Here is a 22092-nt window from a genome sequence, read left to right on the forward strand (position 1 = left end):
GGAAGACTTAAAACCGAGGGATGTCCTTGAGCTCTGTGGGTGAGCAAAGCGGTCTGGTGTCAGTGTAGCCTTTCTGCCTTTTTTCCAAGAAAAGCTCCTTGCACTTGCTGGGAAGAAGCCTGCGGGATTTCAATCCAAAGTAAACCAAATTAGTTTCGTTTTTGTTTTTCTTTATCCTAGCTTAGCTGGAGTTGCCTGCTTTTGGGGCACGTGGTTTTTTCATGGCTTTTAAAAGTGACCATTTGTTCTGTCACATCCTACTGGGGTTCACCAACTTTTTCTAGAAGGGGTTCAAGACAGGTTTTTTGAGGGGAAAAAGGGTAATTTAAACTCTCAAGTCTAGGTTCAGTGAAAAAACTTGGTAATTGTTTTGAGCTGCAAACTGTAAAGATAGTAATATTCATGGTTTAAACGAGTTGTGTCCATCCCTGTCCCGTCCCCCCCCCCTCCCCCGAGTAGTGAAGTTACTCAGAAATTCTGATCTTGAAACTCCGGGAAGGGAGCTGGGAGGATCAATGGGGCTCAGTCAGTGATTGCTTCACTAACTAAAATCACTGTGCAGGAGTGGAGTTTATGTTTAATTTTCATTAAAACATTTTTCCAGGTACTGATTGCATAAATGGTATGACCGCTGATGTGTGGCGTAAGCTGTGTTAGTGTTCAGTGGTCAAAACAATTAATAGTTTCATTAGAAATTACTGCTTGGATTTTTTTTTTTTACAGTGCTTAATCTTAATTGAAGAAATACTAAAGCCCTCTGTGGTTAAAGATGTTGGTATAAACAGCATTTTAAACCAAAAATTAATCAGCTGATTGATAAAAGACAAATAAAATTAATTGTGACACCAGGATATTAACACTGGGAATGTGGCCACTGAAAGTCATCCTACTAATAACAAAAACGATGATGATGATAATAATAACAACAAAACAACTTTGGTCTTCTAAAAGCTTCTGAAGGAATGTCTTTGGCATCTTCATCCTGCCTTTTCTGCTGTGTGTATTTCGTTTAAATTTGGCAGGGGAAGACTAAATGCCTAGTGTTTTGTAGTTTTCAAGCTGTTGTAGTTAAATTTGGTACCCATGGTGTGTGGAAAACCAGCTGTGAAGAAGGTGGTAACGTGGCTGAAGTTAGGAGACCTTAAAGCTGCCTCCCGTTCTTCTTAAAAGTCATGAAAGTTTCAAACATATTTTTCATTTGCCCCAAATTCTAATTATGCAGTATAATAACATGTACCAACTTTCTTTGCAATCAAACATGAAATATTAGTTGAAGGAAGGTGCATTTCTTCATTTCAATTCATGTATTGAGGGCTTTTACTTGGCAAGAGTAAAGCACGGTAGACCACCTGCTTCCTGCTCAAAGCTCCAGGAGCTCTGGGTTGTAAAACATCCCGAGGCAGGGAGGGAAAAGACGGGGTAGGGAGGATTGACAGCAGGCTAAAACAAAGTTGCATCTAACAGTTAATCCCTCTCCCCCACGCACCCTGCTGAGTTATTTAGGTAGTTTCAGAAGTGAGGAAACACTCATTTTCTGGATGCCCCTGTGCTGAGTGAGGCAAGGGTTGTGCGACAGCGATACCTACTGTGTAATTAGAGGGGGTGCCATGGCTGCGTGCACAAGGGGGCAGAGCCGACGTTGCAGGGTGACTGCATGCCCCACGTTTCCTCATGTCCCTCTGCTTGGTTTCACAATCTGAGTGACTCTTGTACAGGTTTTGAACCTATTTTCTTTGCCACTGGGGAACTCGAGCCCTGCCTGCTACAAGGGTATCACAGCTGCCCTCCACAATTGCACTGCTGCCTTGGCAGTGTTTCAGTATCATGACCCCAGCCCCGACACGGAGAGGGGAGTCATGGGTTTGTGTTAGGGTAGTGAGAGGGGTCCAAGAGGTGTGTGGAGGCAGCGAGGCCTGCCTGCCCCAAGGAGGGCAGGGATGGCTAGAGCCAGGACACCTGAGCCTTTCCCCCTCCTCCTGTGGCAACTGAATACACTGCCAGCCAACCGAGAAGCCTGTCTGCAGGCTCCTAAAAGCCTCAGCACAGGCTGGTGGTGTTGGCCAGCTGCGTGGAGGAGGGGAGGAAACCAGCAGCTTCTCTGATGTGCTGTGTTTCACTGTGGGTGGGAATTCAAGGGAGAAGGGAAGAGGCACGTTTGTAGCCTGAAGGCTTCTGTGTGTGGAAGGGTTTTCAGCAAACCAGAGTGGCACTAGTTTTGGTTTGTGCTCTTTTTATTATTTACCATGGAACATTCAGTAAGCTAAAAGAGAGCATTTCCATCAGCTGCCCCTGTTGCAGGCTGTAGCACTTCCCAGAAGCAACGAGGTGCTTCATTCCCAGTGGATTTCATTCTGCAAGGTGCCAAAGTCTCCTGTTTGGCTGAGTTTAAGCTGTTACAGCTTTTGCCAAGCCTAGGCTATATGAACACTGTTTCACCTGAAGAGGAAAAGTTCGCTTCCTCTTACAGAAAAATGAGAGGTGTGGTGTTTTTTAATTTATTTTCCATAGCACCAGTTACACTGTATAACATTTGAAGAGAGGCAGGGACAGTTAGCAGTTTATATTTGAGCTATTATGACATCTGAAGTGTGGTTTACAGCATTATAGTAGAGGCTGTGTTATGCTGGCGTATCCTTAACTGTGGCAATACTATGTGCCACTATTGCCAGGTGCCACATCCATCTGAAAATGATGGCAAAGCTGTAACGTGCACAAGGATGAAGGGTGGGGTGAGTCTGTAACACTCCCTTGCTCTAAAATAACTTGTGTTTTATCAGTCTGTGATGAACTTTTTATGATCCAAGGCATGTCATAATAATTTTAAATATTAAAGGTGCATCAGCTCTTTTATTGGAGTGCCTTCCTTCTTGCTTTCAGGAACTGTCATCTAACTGCAAAGGAAACTGTAAGGCTTACTGAAATAGCAGGAGCCTCTGTACTTCCTTGAGACACTGTATCATGCATTGGAACGGAGGCATCTAAAAACAATAATAATACATGCTGATAAGACATATTTGGTCTGATGCGATGGCAGGGTTATGTCATTATATGTTACACCACTCTGTCTTTCAAATTCATCAGTTTTTTGGGGATTGCATACCTTGGTGCTGTTGATATGCACATCTTTGGAATTAATCAATAGTTCACCCCGTCAATTTAAGTGGCCCAGAATCATGTGAATCACAGTAGAGTGTATGGGAGTACCAGAACGCTGCCCTCCTCAGGGGGAAGGGGGAAAAAAGTCTACGCCCAGAAGTAAATCTTCAGAACAAATGCAGTGAAATGCTTACCCTTCATCTCTCATTCTGCTTCTAAACCAACAGCTGTGTTAAAATAAGTATGTTTAGTCTCGGTAAACCTGTCTTTGATTTTTCATTCAAGACATTCAGAACGTGCTGCAAAGTACCAGCTGTAGTTCGGGGGGGAAATGCTTTTTCTTGGTGTTGTTCATCCACAGCAGAAAGCATGCTGGAGAAGCTTGCACATGGACGTTTTTTGGGGGATATTCCCTTGCAGCAATATGAAAAGGTCAGGTTGTTTCTTCCTCCCCCAACCAGCCCATCTGACCACCAGGGGATTTCTGGGCTTGGGCACAGGTGCAGCTCCTGACAAGAAGAGAAGGAGCAATGCTGTTGCTTTCAGACTGGCTGTAGGAATGCTCCTGATGTTTCTCTTCTGCTGTCTTCTCCTTGAAGTGGAGGACATTGCATCCATGTTTAACTGATGGCTTTTTTCTCCTTCCCAGTCCTGGCCAGACCCCCACTGAAGGGCTTGTTGCTGTCAGGGTGGCTCAGCTGGGGGCGTGGCAGAAATGGAGAAGTGCCAGCGTGCAGTCATGCAGTGCTGTGTCTTGGCTACTTGGTGTAGCAAAATCAGCTACAGTGGGTGCTGTCTGCCAGCACTGTGCATAGAGACGCTGTGGGCCTCAAGTAGTACTTGCATGTGACTGTTGGCACAAGAAGTGCTTTCCTGTGCAGATACTGAAGTGTAGATTGCCAAGTCCTGCCTTATCGCCACGCTCATCTCTAGACTGTCACCCGCTCCTGACTTCTGTAGCCTTTTGAAGAAAATACAGCAAAATTATTTTCCAGCTGCTGTGGATAATAACATTTATTAGTGCTTCCTTGTCTGCTTTTCCTGTAATTATAATGCCCTGTTATTCCAGGAACCACGATTGTGAACTAGTAGTTCAGGAGATGGCTTTGATTTCAGAAAGAGAAGGACAGGAAAGGTGTCAGACATGTATTGTTGATCTGCATGTAGGTTCAAACTCCTTTTCCTTTTCCTTCAGTCAGAAAACACCTTTACATTTCAGAGGAGCAGATTAATGCCATAATTTGCATCACAGATTTATTTTCTTTTGCATTTTTAAAGCCAATGCTGGAACAGTTAGATTGAGCTAACAAAACTTCTTTCAAAATAAACAAACAATAAAACCTTTGCACCTTCAGTATCAGGTTGCAATTGAAATACATGGTAACAGTGAGGCTCAGTAACTCTTAGGCAAGAGGATGTTCGTGTGGCCCTAGCTGTAGTTGGAGAGGCAGGAAAATGCTGTAGCAGATGACCTGTTTGTGTGACAGTTGTGTTTCAGCGCTGATGGTGGTTTGGCTGCCTCTACCCAGAATTTACACGATTCTGGAAACGAGGTTTGCGCAGGTCTTCTAGCTCAGTTTCACCACAGAGCGGGATATCTTAAAACCCTTTATAATTTTTGACATTCCGATGGGATTCTCGTAGGCCACACTTCCTGCAAATCTCATCTTTGAATTTGCAAATGTAATTAGTAAGGTAGGTTTCTTGATATGTTCGCAGAAATGCTGATTTCACGTGGTTAAGTGTGGTCAAACTTGTGCTTTCTCATTGTATCTTTATCTTACTGCCTTTATCAGGTACTCATTAATGAGTGAAGGATCAAAAGGTGGGACGGTGGCCAAGAAGCAATGGAGAATAAAAGTTTAGAAGGTTCCCCATCAGACCTAAAGTTAGTGGCTCACCCGAGAGCAAAAAGTAAAGTGTGGAAGTACTTTGGTTTTGATACCAATGCAGAAGGATGCATATTACAGTGGAAGAAGATCTACTGCCGTATTTGCATGGCACAGATCGCCTATTCAGGAAACACGTCCAACCTTTCCTACCACCTTGAGAAGAATCACCCCGACGAGTTCTGTGAATTTGTGAAGAGTAACACCGAGCAGATGAGGGAAGCCTTCGCCACCGCCTTCTCAAAAATCAAGCCAGAGTCGTCGCAGCAGGTTGTTCAGGATAGCCTCATCATGAAGACCTACCAGAACTACGAAAACAAAAAGCATCAGGAGCTGACGTCTGCAGTCATCAGCCTGATTTGTGAGGGAATGTATCCGGCCTCTATCGTGGATGAACCCACCTTCAAGGCCCTCTTGAGAACAGCGGACCCCAGGTATGAGCTTCCCAGCCGGAAGTACTTCTGTACGAAAGCTATTCCTGAGAAGTACAACGCCATTAGAGAAATCGTGCTGAAGGAGCTCACCGAGGTGCTGTGGTGTGGCATATCCACCGACATGTGGCGGAGCGAAAACCAGAACAGGTCGTACGTAACGGTGGCGGTTCACTTCCTCAGCAGCAGCCCTGCCAACTGCCTGGCGGTGAACTCGCGGTGCCTAAAGACGTTTGAAGTACCGGAGGATAATACCGCAGAGACTATTACGCGAGTCCTTTATGAAACATTCATTGAGTGGGGGATCAATACAAAAGTCTTCGGTGCTACGACAGATTACAGTAAAGACATTGTGAAGGCTTGCTCTCTCCTAGATATTCCCGTGCAGATGCCTTGTTTGGGGCACACCTTTAACGCGGGGATACAACAAGCTTTTCAGCTCCCCAAACTCTGCAGCCTTCTCGCCAGGTGCCGAAAACTGGTGGAGTATTTTCAGCAGTCTACAGTCGCCATGTACATGCTGAGCGAGAAGCAGAAGCAGCAAAATATTCTCCACTGCATGCTGGTAAGCGACCGTGTTTCCTGGTGGGGAAGCACGCTCGCGATGCTGCAGCGCCTCAAGGAGCAGCAGTTCGTCATCGCGGCTGTTCTCGTGGAGGACAGCAACAACCACCACCTCATGCTGGAAGCCAGCGAGTGGAATACAATCGAAGGGCTGGTGGAGCTGCTACAGCCTTTCAAGCAGGTTGCAGAGATGATGTCAGCTTCAAAGTACCCGACAATAAGTATGGTGAAGCCACTTCTCCACATGCTTCTGAATACTACCCTGAACATCAAAGAGAATGATTTGAAAGAAATCAGCATGGCAAAGGAGGTGATTGCTAAAGAGTTGTCAACCACCTACCAGCACACGCCTGAGATAGACATGTTTCTCAATGTTGCAACTTTCCTGGATCCCCGCTACAAAAAACTGCCTTTTCTTTCAGCCTTTGAGCGGCAGCAGGTTGAAAACAGAGTGGTGGAAGAAGCAAAAAGCCTGCTGGAGAAAGTAAAAGAAAATACTTTTAGGACTGAAGAGAAATTCTTCGCTGTTTCAGAAGAGCCCCCCATGAAAAAGATCATCATCTCCTCTACTCCTCCTCCTACCAGCGTCATCAACAACATGCTTGCAGAAATCTTCTGCCAGACAGGAGGCGTGGAAGACCAAGAGGAATGGCACGCTCAGATTGTTGAGGAGCTGAGCAACTTCAAGTCACAAAAGGTCCTGGGTTTGAACGAAGACCCGCTGAAGTGGTGGTCTGACAGGCTAGCGCTGTTCCCGGTTTTACCAAAGGTTCTTCAAAAATACTGGTGCATTTTGGCCACGAGGGTCTTCCCTGAACGCCTCTTTGGTTCTTCTGCTAATGTTGTAAGTGCAAAGAGAAACCGGTTAGCCCCAGCTCACGTGGATGAGCAGATCTTTTTGTACGAGAACAGTCGGAACGGGTCCGAGGCGGAACCGGAGGACGAAGACGAAGGAGAGTGGGGTTTGGAACAGGAACAGATTTTTAACTTAAACGACTCGGTAAACGTTAACAACAATTTCTTTAACATCCGAGACAGTGGGTTTGTTTAACAGGACTGCTGCGGTACATTTAATAACAAACAAACAAAGGTATTTGTCTTAAGTTACCAAAAATACTTCTGTTTTATGCTATGGATACTGTAAATATTGAACAGTTGTAACAAACTTGATTTAGCTTCCATTGTCTATGTTTTTCCCACTGTCTTAAAACATGAATGACTTGTGATTAAACAGCACTGAAATGAATGAGGAAATAAATTCTACAAAGACCGTGATTTCTGACTGCGGCCCAGATTTCAGAAAGCACTTACCCATGTGCTTCCTTCCCGCTTGCTTCAGTGGGAGACAAACACATGCTTATGTGCTTTCTAGCATAAAAATACTTTCCTGAATTAGGACCCTGAGCAAGGGCGTTTTTAAGATTTATGCCTCTATTTGTAAGTCCTGTGTGACTCAGGATGTTAGCTTTAAATTCTGGATTTTAAAACAGTATTTTTAAAATCCATAAATCTGAGCAGTGAATATTTTTTAGAGTATATTGATGCTATGGAATGGAAAAAGATCTTGAGCCTGATTTTTCTTTTTCACTACCTCATGTCTTAGGCTTGGTCTATGCTAGAAAAAGTTCACCTGGTATAACTCTGTCAATTAGGGGACTGATGTATTGGTTTTTTTTAACTGATACTGTGCTGGTGTAGGCTGCAGTGCGGATGCACTTAGGTAACTTATTTTCCTTTCCACTGCGGTGTAAATGGTATAAACACTTCTAAACTGGTAATGCTGTGCCCACATTAGTATGGTTTTACCATTTAACTGCAGCAGCTGGATGGTGAAACCTTCTTACCTTTCTTTTTTATTTTCTATTTTGTTTTTAATGTCTAGGCAAGCCCTGACTGGGGTCTCTTGTGCTTTCACGAGGTGGTACCGTAGTGCGCGGGGTCAGAGCGGGGCTGTGTCACCTTCGCTCTGTGCCAATGTCACGGCTGATGCCATGTGGCGCGGAGCAGGCGAGGCATCGGGCCCCTCGGCGGTGGAGGGAGGGGCAAAAGGAGAGGGTGGGGCCGCGGGTCTGACCGTCTGTCTGTGTTAACCTCTTAATTTAAATGGGGACTTTGCCCAGGGTAGGTAGAAAATTTTGTTGGTGAGAAAAGCAAAATAAAAAGCTTTAATATTATGTAAATATATTTAAAAGAAGGGGACCCCTCCGTTTCCCCACATGCATTTTGTGAGTCTTTTAAGATTGTTTCTTATTATGTTAGCACTTAAAAATTCTCATCTTTATTTTTATTTTTCTTCTGTCTCTCTCTGATTCTGTTTGTAGAGTGGACTTTAGTCCTGTCCAGTCTAATGTTTGAGTACTGTTTCCAATTAGTTGTGTATTGTAACTGCTCCCTTGTGTCTCTACGCCTGTTTTAAGCCCTTTTCAGAACTTGGCAAGCAAGAAACAAAGAAAGCCAACCCAAAACCCCCCATCTGTTACGAAATACTGCAGGTCATAAACAAGATTAGAGTTCACGCTTGGCACGGAGTGGGATTGCAGCCAGCGTTTTTCCCTGATGTGCAGAGAAGGACTCTTGGCATTGTGTGGTGATAGTCAAGGGGTTTATTTTTGTTACTGGTGTCTCGCCTGGCTCCCCCTGCCCCATTGCCCTCAGCTTCAGTCTATGACAATGTCAAGCAGAACCTTTTTGGAAAGAGATCTGTGGAAGACTGGTCATCACGGTTCTGGAGGAAGAAGGTTGGGTTTTTTCATCACAGTGGTACCCATGAACATTTGGTTGTGGAAAGGACCCAACCAGGAGTCTCACAAAAATGAGAATTGTGGTGGAATCTATTCTGTTGCCAGGCAGCTTGCTCACATTTTGGTTTACTACTTTTTGCAAATTTGAGGTCTCCTGAGTTCTTTGTAGGTGGCAGGACAAGGGTTAGGGTGGGTGGGTGGGAAGGACAGAGGTTAGAGTAAAGGAGCAGTGGAATAAATAGTAGTGAACTCATCTGGCACATTTAAACCTGTGAAAAATGCATGTAAGTAGGGGCAAGGCCTGTGTGTAGCTGTCAGCAAGCCTGGATTTTCAGTCTCCAGCCCCCTGAAAATTAACTTGCCCTTGTACAAAGCCCACACACAGTGTGTCCCAGTGAATGTTGCTACTCTCCACGTCCACTGAAGAGCTGTGTGCCATTTCCCAAGGTGCAAAACACAGGCTTGGCCTAAACTCCTGCAGGTATGTTGGCTGGCTGTGAGGGTAGCAAAATCAAATCATGGAGGGGAACAAGGTACAGCAGGGTCCCTCTTTTGGTGTTACCTGAGCCCCGGTGACACCTCTGTTGAGAAGACCTGTTGTTTTTTAAGTCCGTTGGGTGTCAGCTAGTGTCGGTTGCATCCATCTGCACCACTTCCACCTCCTACCACCACTGCTAGCCCTGAAGGAGCTGCTCAACTGCTAGTGCAAGGTGTGCAGATCCTCTTTTACATGAGCATGATTCAAAGCCATGCCCTCTGGCAACCAGGGCAGAGCCCAGAGCCCCGCTCTTCTGGTCCACCTTCAGCCTACCCCTCTTGGCAGCATCCGTATCCAGTTTCCATCTGTGTCCTTCCAGGGCTAAATGTATGCAGCGATGCTTACAAGCAGTTTTACTGAGATTGGTGCAATGCACTGCTCTCTTCCTTCCAGCTTCTTTTTATTTTTTGGTATCCAAAATAAACCTGTAGTTGGTTCAATTAATGTGTCTCAGCATTCTTTTAAAAAAAGAAGAAAAAAAAAAAAAAAGAACAAAGCCATTGTTTATCCTACCCATTGTCTGTGAGATTTTTATTTAATGTTCTAAGCCTGAAATATTGTTAAATAAACCAGAAAAATAAGTTAGTTGCTAGTTTTATTTGTCTGATGTGTGTTCATATCTGCAGCACTTTATGACTTTGAACTCTTCCGCAACAAGGGGAGGTTATATTCTAAGGTTTTGAAGCTATGCATTTATTTTCCTTTTGATCCTGTAAGTTATTAAAAAAAAAAAAGCAAAAAAAAAAAGCTGTACAAATCTTTTGATTAAAAAAAAATATGAAGATGAAAAATGTCAGAAGTTTAGACGGTTTCTCTCGCTTAAATGCGCGTGGTGTTTTTCATTTAATGGCATCATTTTCTGTTGTTTAGTTGGGTGGAGAACCAAAGTTGCAGAGCTGTTTTAAATATTGCTACAACGTGAATTAAACCGTGGTGTTACTGCCAAGGGTGGGCCCAGAACACATCTCCAAATTACGCTATTAAGTCAGATTTATGTTCATGTTTTCTGACAGCTCATTTGAATCCACAGCCTAATGTTTCCTTTTCTCTTTGGTACAGCTGAGACATCTTTATGGCGGGGCACTAGAGGAACTTCACGTTTTGAGTGCTTTCATGAAGGAAAAGCCAATATTTAAATGGGCTCTCAAAGAACGTACTTTTATGTCACAGGAAGAAGAAATATGATTTGCCACCAGCAAAGCGTTTCCAGTTCAGGATTAAAATTCAGTGGGCTGGGCAAGGTTGCTTTAGGGTTAACAGCACAACTGAAGGGAGTTTTGTGTGACTGACCAACCTTTGCCCACGTTTCACCTCTCTTTGCCATCAGGGATTACTGTGAAGATGAAACCCTGAACCAAAATGAAGTTGAAAAGGTGAATTTTTCCAGCAAACCATGTCTGAGATCCTTGGGTTTCAATGAAGGGAACGAGACTCCGGATTATTTGTGGGAAGGATGTGTTATTTTAAGTTTCCACTGCAGCAGTGTCTTAGATTAATCTGGAGGGGTTTCTTTAATTAGTGTCATGGTGGTCTAACGAGCTTTGCAGAAGCATTTATATGCAGGCAGGAGCATCAAAAGCGAAGGAAACACTAATTGGTTATTTGCAGTATTTTAGAGGATTTCTGCAAACTTAATGGTGACATGTAGTTCATGATCTCATCCTTTTCGTGTGGTGGCTCAAAAAGAAAGGGCTGCCCCAGGGGCGTCGATTCTGAAGGAGGGGAAGCGTACAGATTTGAACACAGAAATGTGGTGCATTTTACATATTCCATGGCAACTGAGTAAAAGGAACTTTTTGCTGGAAAAGCTGCATTTTAGTCTCTGCACTCTTTTTGGTGCCTCTACTTCTGAGCGGCCTTCTCGGGGGATAATGTCTCTATGAAGGCCTGGTCGCCCTGGTTCTGGTGGTGTAGTGCTATCTAGTCTGGGCTGGGGCTTTTTTGACTATGCAGAGCAAGCTCTTACTTTGGCTTCTGGTCTCTTAAGGGGTTTTTTTGGCTTCTTTTTGTTTCTTTCCCTCCTCTTCCAGGCCAAGACTGTGTCACTGTATTTCTTCCAAATTACTAAGCTTCCTCTAAATTCAAGATGCATTTTATTTTTAGGGGATGTAGGGAAATTACAGAAATTGGTTTTGCTTTTTTAGTAGCATTATTTAGTGGTGTAGAGAGGACTTAAGGATACACTGCAATTCTACATCTGCCTTAAAAGCACATAGTAAAGCAAGTCTAATGAGTTTATATTATTTAAACTGGAATTTGAAAACATCCCCACTATTGCTGTATAATTCTGTCATTTTCATGTACAAAAGCTTTTCCTTTAGGTTGAACAATAAAAATAAAGTAGATTTTTTTTTTCTCCTGCCACGGTCATTTTCAGTGCCCTGCAGTTGAGTCAAAGTGCCACAGGGGAATTGAGTTTGCTATTAAAAAAACCCCAAAACACTACCTGTCGGCTTACTTTGTGTTCAGAAAATTTTTTGAGTGACAATATTTGATCTGTAGTTTTTTTAAAATGCAAAGGCTGTTGCAGAAACTGTTTTCAAATGAGAGTCCCCGAGATGCTGAAATGTTAATACTGTGATTTTTGAGCATTTCTATTGACATTTCCACGCAGGGTGCTATTGATTTCCCTTGCTGCCAGGGAAAAAAGGAGAAGGTCAGTGTTCATAAAAATGATGCTGTCATCTGCAGTGCTTTGAAGTGGTGGTCAGATGGATCAGGGATGTTGAAGAGACTATATTACCTGTTGCACACCTGTGCTGGTTTCCAGCGACTTCAATGTGCAAAATCCCACGTTTATCGGCCTTAACGCTCCTCTGTCCTGTCTCCTCTCTCCTGGGCAGAGCACCGGGTGGGAGCAGCAGGGAGGAGAAGTCCTGCTCCCCGGCGTGTTTTTCTTCTCTTACAGAGAAACTGTTCTTTGAGACTGGGCAAACTTGGTGTTGCAGTGAGTTTACACTAGGTCCTTACTCCAGTGCAGTGGGGCTCAGTGCCTGTGCCGTGCTGCAGAAAGGCAGAGCCGGCGATTCCTCCCTCCTCACCCCTGGAGCGATGTACACGTCGCTCGGGTGGACTAAAACCCCCTACATAAAGGGAAAGGTGCTGGGGGATCGGGCTCAGCACAGTGAGGAAAATACACTCGCAGTCAAAGGCACCATAAGCCGTGGTGTCTGTATCTCGTGTCGGGGTAGAAACGGGATCTGTTGCTCTGGGTGTTCGGAGCTTTAAGGTAAATACCTTGACGTGGTGCTGGTTCGTGCTGTGGGCTGAAGCCCTGCCTGGGGAATTCTGTGATCATTCAAGCTGTTACGTGTTCAGTGCTGAGAGAGAGAAGGGTGTTCCATGGCGTTCGAATGAAGATTTTCTATAGAGGGCAAGGCTGTAGTTCTCATTTGATAGATACTTTGATAAAAACCATTTATGGTGGTTTGACTGGTATGAATGCTGTGACCGGAGGTGCGGACACATTCAGCTGTCAGAAGCAGCAGGGTAGTGCTGCTGGTTTTAGGTGTAGCAGAGACGGGGGGGATACTTGCATTTTAAAGAAATGTAGTAAGGAAGGCTGTCTTCACCTAATGCTCTTAGCAAGAAGACTAACTGAAACGCACCTGTAAATGTTTGTAATGGTGTAATAATTTATCTAGATACGCCTGTAGCAAATTCATCCCTTTGGTCTCCTTAGTGCACTGAAAGTATGGCTCTGTTTGTCTGTATTTGCGTGGTGTCGTGTTTAACAGTGACTCCCCAAACCATGTGGAATAAGGTTATTTTTAAAAAAGCACTTTCTTTGGTCACATATGATTTTCTGAATATGTTGTTGTTGTCCCCAAATGCTTGCAGTCAGGAATGAGGAGTTCATCTTTTCTTTTGTGGATGGATGCTGTTTTGCTTTTAAATTTGAGACAGTTTGTGCCCCTGTATCACTCCGTCTTTATAGACACCGTGACTGAAGCGGTTTCATTCTCCCTTTTTTCCTTTATTTTTGTGCTTATTTTCCTGTGAGTCATCAGTGACGTTTACAGTGATAGCAGTTTAGGGTTGTAACAAGGAGGATGTCAAGTCAGCAGCAGGAAGGCTCATGCCAAAAACATCCCGTCCTGTGTCGTGCACGCTGTGCTCCAAGTGAAACTTTTCTCTTCTCAAATGAGCCTGGTTTTCTGAGGCGTGTGTGAGAAAAATGAAGTGCTTTTGGGAACATTGCACGGTTCTGGGGGGTTGTGCTCTGGGGTGCAGTCAGCGATTTGGCACCATATGTAAGTTTCTCAAGCACAGAAGGAGAGCTTGGATGATCAGAAGGAATTTAATAACAAACCTGGAAAACTCCATCGCTTCGTTGATGAGGAGTGGGGTCCATCTAGGAATGAATGCCGAAATCCTAACAGGAGTCTGCAATTCCTGCCTGAAATCCTGAAAGCACTGAGAAGTACCAAAATGACTAAGCTTACCATAGTCTGGCATTTCAGAACTGTGTAAAACAAGCGCTTTGCACATTTCTTGGTGTATCCGTGCAGCTGGTGGCGAGCTCTGTTAGCTTCAAAAATACCAAGTGGCCAGGGAGGAGTTTACGGTAGTGGGAGAGCGGAGGAGAAGGGAAGAACAAGCCCTCACTGTAACCTGCCCTCTGGCATGCGGGAGCCTGGGCTGAAGCGGCTGTGTCTGAGTGATGTTTTGGCGCGGAGTCTCTGATCTACCACAGCCACTCGTTCACAGGCAATCTAAGAACTTGCCACTGAGCGTAAATCTGGCAGATCCCAAGGGAGCGAGCGGCATGGTGAGAAAGAGCCGCTCCTGAGGATGAGGGGAACCTTCCCCATGTGAGATGGATAGCTTCCAGTCCCTAATTTTAAGGTCTGTTTTATTTCCTGTGCAGGTATTACGCACATTAGCACTGATCTTCACAGTGAGATCTGTGCACCTCTTCTATTTGAGGTGTAAGAACAGGGGAGTGTTACCTGTGTGCTTTCGAGAAAGTAAGCAGAAATTCACCTGCGCTGGATTTGGTTTGCCTGAGCTGGAGGTAGAGGATGATGCTTAGTTTGCCCCACTGTGAGACTGGCACTGCTACTCGGGGATAGATTTCGGTGTGCCTGGCTGGAGAAATGAGGTGAGAAAAGAGCAACCTTCCCCGTGTTGTGTCTGAAGGTGTGATGCGATTCCCGGGTGAGCTTAAAGCACTATCCTGAACCTAGTGCTTCTGAAGTCTTGCAAACAGAATAACTGCCTGTTTCATGCCCATCGGGCTCCACCCCACCTCCCCTTCATCACTTCTGCTGATGTTTGCAAAGATCCCTCAGTTCTTTTTTGGAGAGATCAGCTTGCAGATAGTGTTAAGAAACTATTTGCCAGTTGTTAAAAGCACTGCATAGGCTTTTTGTGCCTTTTTTTGGCAATGGGTATTAGTTGCTGATGGTAGATAATCTTCATTTTTCTTTTAACCCAGAGGTGGGATCCACACACACACCTCTAAACTTGATGGTTGTACACAAGGACTGGTAAACAACTCCTGCAGCGAGGGGCTCAGCTCAGCCTGCGACGTCGATCTCTTGGCTGCACTTCTGCCCTTTTTCCAGGAAAGCTGTGGTACACTGCAGAGGGAAAAGAGATTCCCAAGGAGTGTTTCTCCTGTGTTTTTCTGTTGCTGGGGTTGCTTTCTGGGCTGCGTGTGCCTGAAGGAAGGCGGATGGGCCAGGGCTTTTCCCCTGCTCCTGCATCTTCCCTGGACTGGTTGACCGCCCTGAGAAGATCATGCAGAAGGTAACCCTGCTGGGTGGTAGGGAAGTTTGCACACACCAAGACCACAAGCTGATTCATTCATTTTATATTTATTTTTAGGCTAAGATTAGAATGATAAGAAATGTGGCCTAAAAAGGAGCCTTCAGGCTCTCTGCACTAACATCTTGAGTTAGGCATCCAAAGACAGGTTTCCAGCGCTCCATTTTGCATGCTCTGCCTTCAGAACTGCTAGAAATGCTGGTATCGCAAGTGTCTCTCTTTAAATAATGGTGTTTTGAGGTGGGCTGTGTATGCAATGCATTTTTAAATACAAAATATGAGTTTTCTTTCTTTTTGTCTTCCCTTGTGCTTCAGATGTGATTATACCTAGTATCCATTCTGGTTAGAGTGAGCTATTCAAACACTCTCGGACCCAAATGTGGGTGTGCTTCAGAAGCAAGAGAAGTATTTTCCCCAACAACTCCTAAGCTGGAAGTCTTCATTATCAGGGAGGCAATTGTAAATGTGCTTTACCAAAATGGGGGAGAGTGTGAAATGTAAATAATAGCATTTTTTTAGGTAAAATTCTGAGGGTAAAACGTTTAAGCATGGCATTTTCTGCCTGGTTGCCTGCATCACAGGGAGCGCTATGGAACTGGACTTGTGGTATTTCAGTGAGTCTACAAATGAAAAAACAGCTGCCTTTTATTTTGTCATTATTCTGCTTGGGAGGATGTGCCAGTTTAGGAGATTTAGCCTTAACTAGCAGAAAATCAACAGTTTCAACAGATGTGAGTAAGCATTTCACATTTGTTAAAGAAGGAAGGACCACATTCAGCAGATGTGGATAATCATTTCACGTTTGTAAAGGAAGGAAGATCTTTCCTTCCTTGACAAACATGAACTACTACTCCTTGTTGATGTAGAAGAAAGGAAAGAAGACAAATGGTTGCAGTGCTACAGGTGAAAGGTTGAGTGCCTGCTTCATGCTCGTGTGGCTGAAGAACTGCTGGGTGGGTTTCAGAGCCAGGCAATGGACTGTGTTAGTGCCAGTAGGGCATTTGGGTCTGAAGATGAGCAGACAGTGTCTCGCAGAGGATATGTGCGTGGCCTTTGCTTTCAGGTCAGCACTGTACCAAGAAACATGGTACTTCCCCCGCGTCCCCCCTCCCTCCCCCTCCCCCCCCCCCCCAAGCACAGGCTGGTTGTGCAATTAGGAACTTCTGCAGTTACTTATGCCTCTGCTTTTTTTCTTTTGGGGGGGCCTGTTTGGAGTAGGGTTTGCTCGTGTGGGTGACAGCAAGCTGGGTTAGCATGAGAGATGCTGCAACTAAGAAAACGAGCTATGAAATGTAATTGTTCCTTCACATCATAAAAAAGAGTTGTTTAACCGAATTCCGCTCAGTCACACTCCTGTTGAAGTGACCAGAGGTGGTAGAAATTCATCTGGGGAAGGTAGAGCTTTACTGCTAAGGCAGATGGGTGGGTGGGGGTCTTTAGCCACGCAGGACCTCCTGCAGACTTCACTGTGAGACCACCTGCACAGGACAAGCTGCACAATCCGAAATCTGACTTGGCTTCGATTCAAGCTCTGCAGCAGCCCTGTAAAGTGTTGCCCGGCCAGAAGGCAGGAGGAAGTAGCTCTGGAGCCCGTGACGTTATTGTTAGAGGTGTTTTTTGTAGTAGAGTCATTCTGTGTCAGTTTGCTCAGACCAGGCAAATACCGTTGTGCCACGGGCGCTTTAACCTGGGGCTGCCTCACTCGGTGCTGGGGTAGGTGTTGAAGTTACACATGGGCACTGACGTGTAATTCTTGATTCAGCTCATTTATGGTAAAGCTTACGGTCTTGTGAAATGTTTTCTGGTATCTGTGTTGGTAAGATTATGTGGGTTTTGCCTTGCCTTGCAGACAAGACAAGGTTCAAGATTTGGGCAGTGAGGGAGCCAGGGACGTGCTTTCGGACACGGTAGCGTGGCCGCTTCAAGCTTCCCATCCTCGCAGTTTCAAAATTAACAGATGTCACTACAGACACAGTGGTTTTGGGTTTGTGGCTTTGTCATAACATACGAGTGACTGCCTTAGTGCTGCAGATGTGGTGGGATCTAGCGAGGTTTAAATGGGGATATCGACAGCAAGTTTTAAAACAAAATAAACTGACAGCTCCCATTCCTGAAGCAAATGACCAGAAAAGCAGTGGTGTTTTGCCTCCAGTCAGGGTTGCTTTTAAGAAAAAAAAGTAAGTGGCGTGGTTTTGTAATAAAATGATGATGTTTGCTTTCCTTTCACTGTATCTGTGCTTTGCTAGGAGAGATTTGGTGCTTCATGGGAAGTTCATTGGGCAAGAAAACTACACCCCCCCCCCCACGCTACCCAAACACACTCCGAGTTGTGTAAGGCTGAGCGAGAGGGCTTGGCTCCGATGCGCTTCTGCTTTTCCTAGTGTGGCTGTTCTCTGCTGCAGTGTGCTTTCTGAGACATGCACATTTTGCTGTCTGAGGGAATGTCTAACCACACTTGCTAAAGTTGCTCAATAGTTTAAATTACCCTGGAGGGGGCGGAGGGGGGGAAAGGAAAGTTGGACCTCAAAAATGCACTGAAGTTGTTTCTGAAGGAGCTCCTCCAGGGAACAGTTCAAGCCTTTTTTTTTTTTTCTTTAATTATCATTTTTTCTTGTTGACACATTGGCAACATGGTGATAGAACTAAACACTCACCAACTCTATGAGGAAACACTCATCTCCTATAAGCTCTGCGCTGAGTTGTCCCCTGGGAAGTTGGTTTCGCTGGCGTGAGAAAACAGAGTCACAGCAGTCAAGCAAAGCTTGGTCACCTCCTGACCCCGGATCTCACGCCGGCGCTTCTCACATGCACAAACCAAGGGATTGAAGTTAATGAGCCTTATGGGTGTTCAATGAATTTGGGATTAAGTTTTTAATCTGCTACGGTGTGTCTAAATGGAACGCTGCAGGCAAGGGTTTGATTGCCACCTCCGGGTGCCCGGACACGGTGTGCTGCAGTGGGAGGCGGGTGATGCTCCCTGTTAGCAATTTGTACCAAAAAAACCGATACTCGGGCCCGTGCGCCAAGCGCTTTACAAGTCCAACCCCAAAGATGCTCTCTGCCCTAGGCAGGTTCTTATTAAAACAGGAACAGATAGTTCTGAGTGACGGAATTTTAACAAACCTCTCAAGCTGTCTTGGCTAAGGAAATTACAGCTGGGTTGGCATCAGACCTTGTTCTTTAAAAGTGGTTCAGTGACACCACTGCAGATAGCTTATAAAGGATGCAACAACCTGCATATTGCACTGAATGAAAGCAGCTTTCTAAATACACATAAACCATCCCTGTCCCTACAGTTTTGCAAGCCAGGACTGATGCAGTGAAGAGTTTGTAATTTTTTTTTACCGAGTGTATCCGAGCGAAGGGAGTCCCTGCAGAGCAGTGGGCACTGGCTTTTCGGCCACTGGGTACAACCTGGATAACTGGAAATGAAACGTTTGTGCTGCAAAATCCTTCTCATGGCAGATACACTAGGGTTTCTTGGGCATGTTTTAGCAAATAATGTCATGTTAATGAATAAAGCCGTCCGGTGTGAATACAGATATCCTCTAATCTGCCTGCTGGAGTGCTTTCGTGCTAATTAATGCCACCACCTATATGCCAGTCTCACTTGTGCATTCATAACCAGAGTCGCTGCATTGCACGCTGTGTGATTTTAACATTAAATAGTCTGCTGAAAATTAGTGGGAAAAAGGTCAAGAAATGCAAAATCCGTGTTCTCTGGATGATGCTGTACTTCCTAATTATGCGGTACAGATATTTAAAGAGCAACTAATTCGAGTCAGAAGCAAGTCTCAGGAGCTGCAGATGCTGCCATCAGTAGTGCGGGGTAGGTGCTAGCAGATTTCTTGGCACTTGGTTGTAGGCACATACCTTATTTCCTCCTGTGGTTTCTCATGGGTTCATTTTTTGTGGTTGATCTTTTAAAGTCGTTTGGTTCTAATCATCTGGAGCTACAGGGAGGAAAGGGACATCTGAAGGTACGGGGAAATGAGTGTGAAATAACAAAATATGTGGGCAGTGTTGTAGCCTGGATGTCAGCTTGAGCATGGCCATTAGGGTTATATGATTGGAGCAGATGGTCTTACTTGTGTATGTGCTAATTTAATGGCCTTTATTGGGATTTTTTTTCTGTTAAGCGTAGTGTATCTTCTGTCCATCTCTTCCACCTCCATTTTTAAAGGATTTTAAAAAAATCTTACGTTCTCAATATTTACTCAGTAAAACCAGCCATAAGATGTTCAGGGGAGATACAGGTGAAAACCATGGCTTTTTTCCAGTCTTCTAATCTGATTTTCAGAGAATTCTTTTACTTCCTTAAAAGAAAAGCATATACATACCCCTATAAGGATATGGAAGATAATTGGTGTTCAGTGATGAGGTCCAGTTCACATTCAGTTCACATTCTTCTAAGCTGCTACCCTCTGCTGTAATGGACAAAGTCATCTTTGCAAGAGCAGGACAGCTGACAGCCGTCACGGGCTTTCACTGAGGGCTGTGGTGACAGGGACCGAGGCTGGGAGCGGTGGGACCCACCATGGTGGCTTCAAAGGGCAGCTCATGGCCAGCACAGTCCTTCCTCCAGCAGCATCTCTGCAGGTTCACCTGCTGCTTGCACATGCGTTGGGGTTTGTGTCAACAGGACTTTGCAGTGTGCTCCTCTGGCTTGGCTGGTGGTGGTGTGGAGGGGGGAGATGGTGAGACTTCACTCTTCTGCCTGCGTGTGCAGCTGCGAAAGGGCTGGGGGAACGCAAGGCTGGCAAAAGGCCCACACTCCCTGGAGACGTGCTGCTGCCATCACAGGAGCATAGTTGGTGTGATCCTGGTGAGTTGTTCTGGGTGTCCCTCTGTGTATTGACATCACTCCTGTCTGCCCTGCTTTCAGCTACCTGCTGCTTATTTAGCCAAACACTTGTCTTCCCCAGGTTGAACCTGCTGGCTTTGCCAGCATGAGGTGGATACTGGAGTCCTACTGTGCTGGGCAAAGCGCTCCCTCATGTAAAGGCACCACGTACATTAGCAGAGACACACTTGCAGAAAAACAGCTTGTTCAGGGGAGTGGTGTGTTTCCACTTCTCCAGCCAAAATAAGGAATACCAGTAGCTGTGTCTGGAGGAGAGCTTGGGCTTTTGCTGGTGCAGCAGCATGGGCTGTGAGCTGCACAAGGCACAGACATGTTAGCCAGATGCTGCAGCGTAGCTTGGGAAGGAGGGGGTACTGTGGCCAAATTGAAGGTGGTGTAGACACTCAGTGCTGTCGGATTTTCTGTATGGAAAGCTGCAAAATTTTGAATGCAATAAAATAAATGTTGATATGAGGATTCTAATAGCTTCTGGTACAGCTTGCAGAGACAGGAGGGTCTCGCTTTGCTATCCCTGCAAAGAGCTGCATGCCTTTTGCACTCTCTATCCCTGCTGATTTCTTCTGAGAGGTCCTAACTCGTGGCAAAGCAGCGCCCCCCTCCAGGGACCGAGGGTCATCGGTCTGCCTGTTCAGACCTTATGCTATGGAGGTCTGATGGAGATGTGAGGCTGGAGTCAGGAACAGCAACTGCATTTTAGAATCACATCTTTCAAATCACCAAGAAGGCAGCGCACCATGTAAGGTGTATGTTTGCAACACAGGTCTTGGGTGTTTGGAGAAGATGCTGTAGAGAGAAATACTGGAAACAGTGGAGAGCTGCTGAGCGAGCCAGTGCAAGCTCTCAGGCTGGTATTCCTCAGTCTTTTCCCCCCCTCCTGATATGCTTAAATTCCTAAGTTCCATTATACCTCTCAATAAAGAAAAGAAAACCCAACAAAAAAGCAAGACAACAAAACCAAAGAAGAGCTTTTTTTCCAAATAATTTGAATTACTTCGCATCATACAGAAGTTAAATATAGGTGCAACGTTTTGCTGTTTAATGTGAGGTGCAATATGAGGGCTGTAGATTGGTAACTACCGTCCATCAGCTTGGTAAGGTCTGTCCTTTGAGAGGTAGCTCCAGGTATATCAGCTGCACTGGAAGTTGATGATCAGCTTGGCATGAGAAAAATGGGACTGTAAGACCTGTGATAACTTGTGATATGACCTGGGATTGTGTGGGCCTTCAGTAAGTTTGCAGATGACACCAAACTGAGTGAGAGTGTCCATCTACTCAAGGGTAGGAGGGCCTTGCAAGCAGGATTTGGACAGACTGGATCGATGGACTGAGGGCAACTGTATAACGTTTAACAAAGCCGAGTGCTGGGTCCTGTGCTTTGGTCACAAGAAACCCAGCAGCACTACAGGCTTCAGGAGAAGTGGCTGGGAAGCTGCCCAGCAGAGAGGGACCTGGGGATGTTGGTTGACAGCCAGCTGAACATGAGCCAGCAGTGTGCCCAGGTGACCAAGAAGGCCAACAGCATTCTGGCTTGTATCAGAAATGGTGTGGCCAGCAGGAGCAGGTAGGTGATCATCCTGCCTCTACTCAGCACTGGTGAGGCTGCACCTCGAGTGCTGTGTTCAGTTTTGGGCCCCTCACAACAAGAAGGACATCAAGGTGCTGGATTGTGTCCAGAGAAGGACAGCGAAGCTGGTGAAGGGTCTGAAGCACAAGAGTTATGAGGAGCGGCTGAGGGAACTGGGCTTGTTTAGCCAGGAGGAAAGGAAGCTGAGGGGAGACCTGATTGCTCTCTACAACTATCTGAAAAGAGGGTTGTCCTCTTCTTTTTTTCCCAAGTAACTAGCAATGGGACAGGTCTCAAGTTGTGCCAGGTGAGGTTTAGATTTGATATTAGAAAGAAATTCTTCACCAAAAGAGTAGTCAGGCATTGGAATAGGCTGTCCAGGGAGGTGGAGTCGTTCAAAACGCTAGTAGACGTGACACTCTAGGAAATGGTTTAGTTGACATAGTGGTGTTGGACTCACGGTTGGATTTGATGTTCTTAGTGGTCTTTTCCAAACTTAAAGAGTCTACTGTTCTACTATAACAAACAAAGTGTCTTTTTCTGAAAAAAAAAACCAACCAAACAAAAAAAACCCAAACAGAAAAAGGCAACATGCCCTGAAAGAGTGTTTCACACCAAATGGGCTGTTGCAGG

General features: G+C 45.3%; 2 protein-coding genes across 2 annotated transcripts in view; both read left to right on the plus strand.

The window, feature by feature from the left end:
* Positions 1–22092, plus strand: part of DHRSX (dehydrogenase/reductase X-linked) — a gene marked incomplete at its 5' end in the record, with an annotated part of 175201 nt that overhangs the window by 2911 nt on the left and 150198 nt on the right. The window lies entirely within an intron of this gene.
* On the plus strand, positions 4929–7246 carry ZBED1 (zinc finger BED-type containing 1). Its single transcript, XM_084277700.1, has one exon. It carries the CDS (start codon positions 4944–4946, stop codon positions 7029–7031), a length of 2088 nt encoding a protein of 695 aa, XP_084133826.1. The 5' UTR covers positions 4929–4943; the 3' UTR covers positions 7032–7246.

Source organism: Gallinula chloropus (assembly GCF_964237585.1).
Source record: "Gallinula chloropus genome assembly, chromosome: 1".
In the NCBI taxonomy this organism is placed as follows: domain Eukaryota; kingdom Metazoa; phylum Chordata; class Aves; order Gruiformes; family Rallidae; genus Gallinula; species Gallinula chloropus.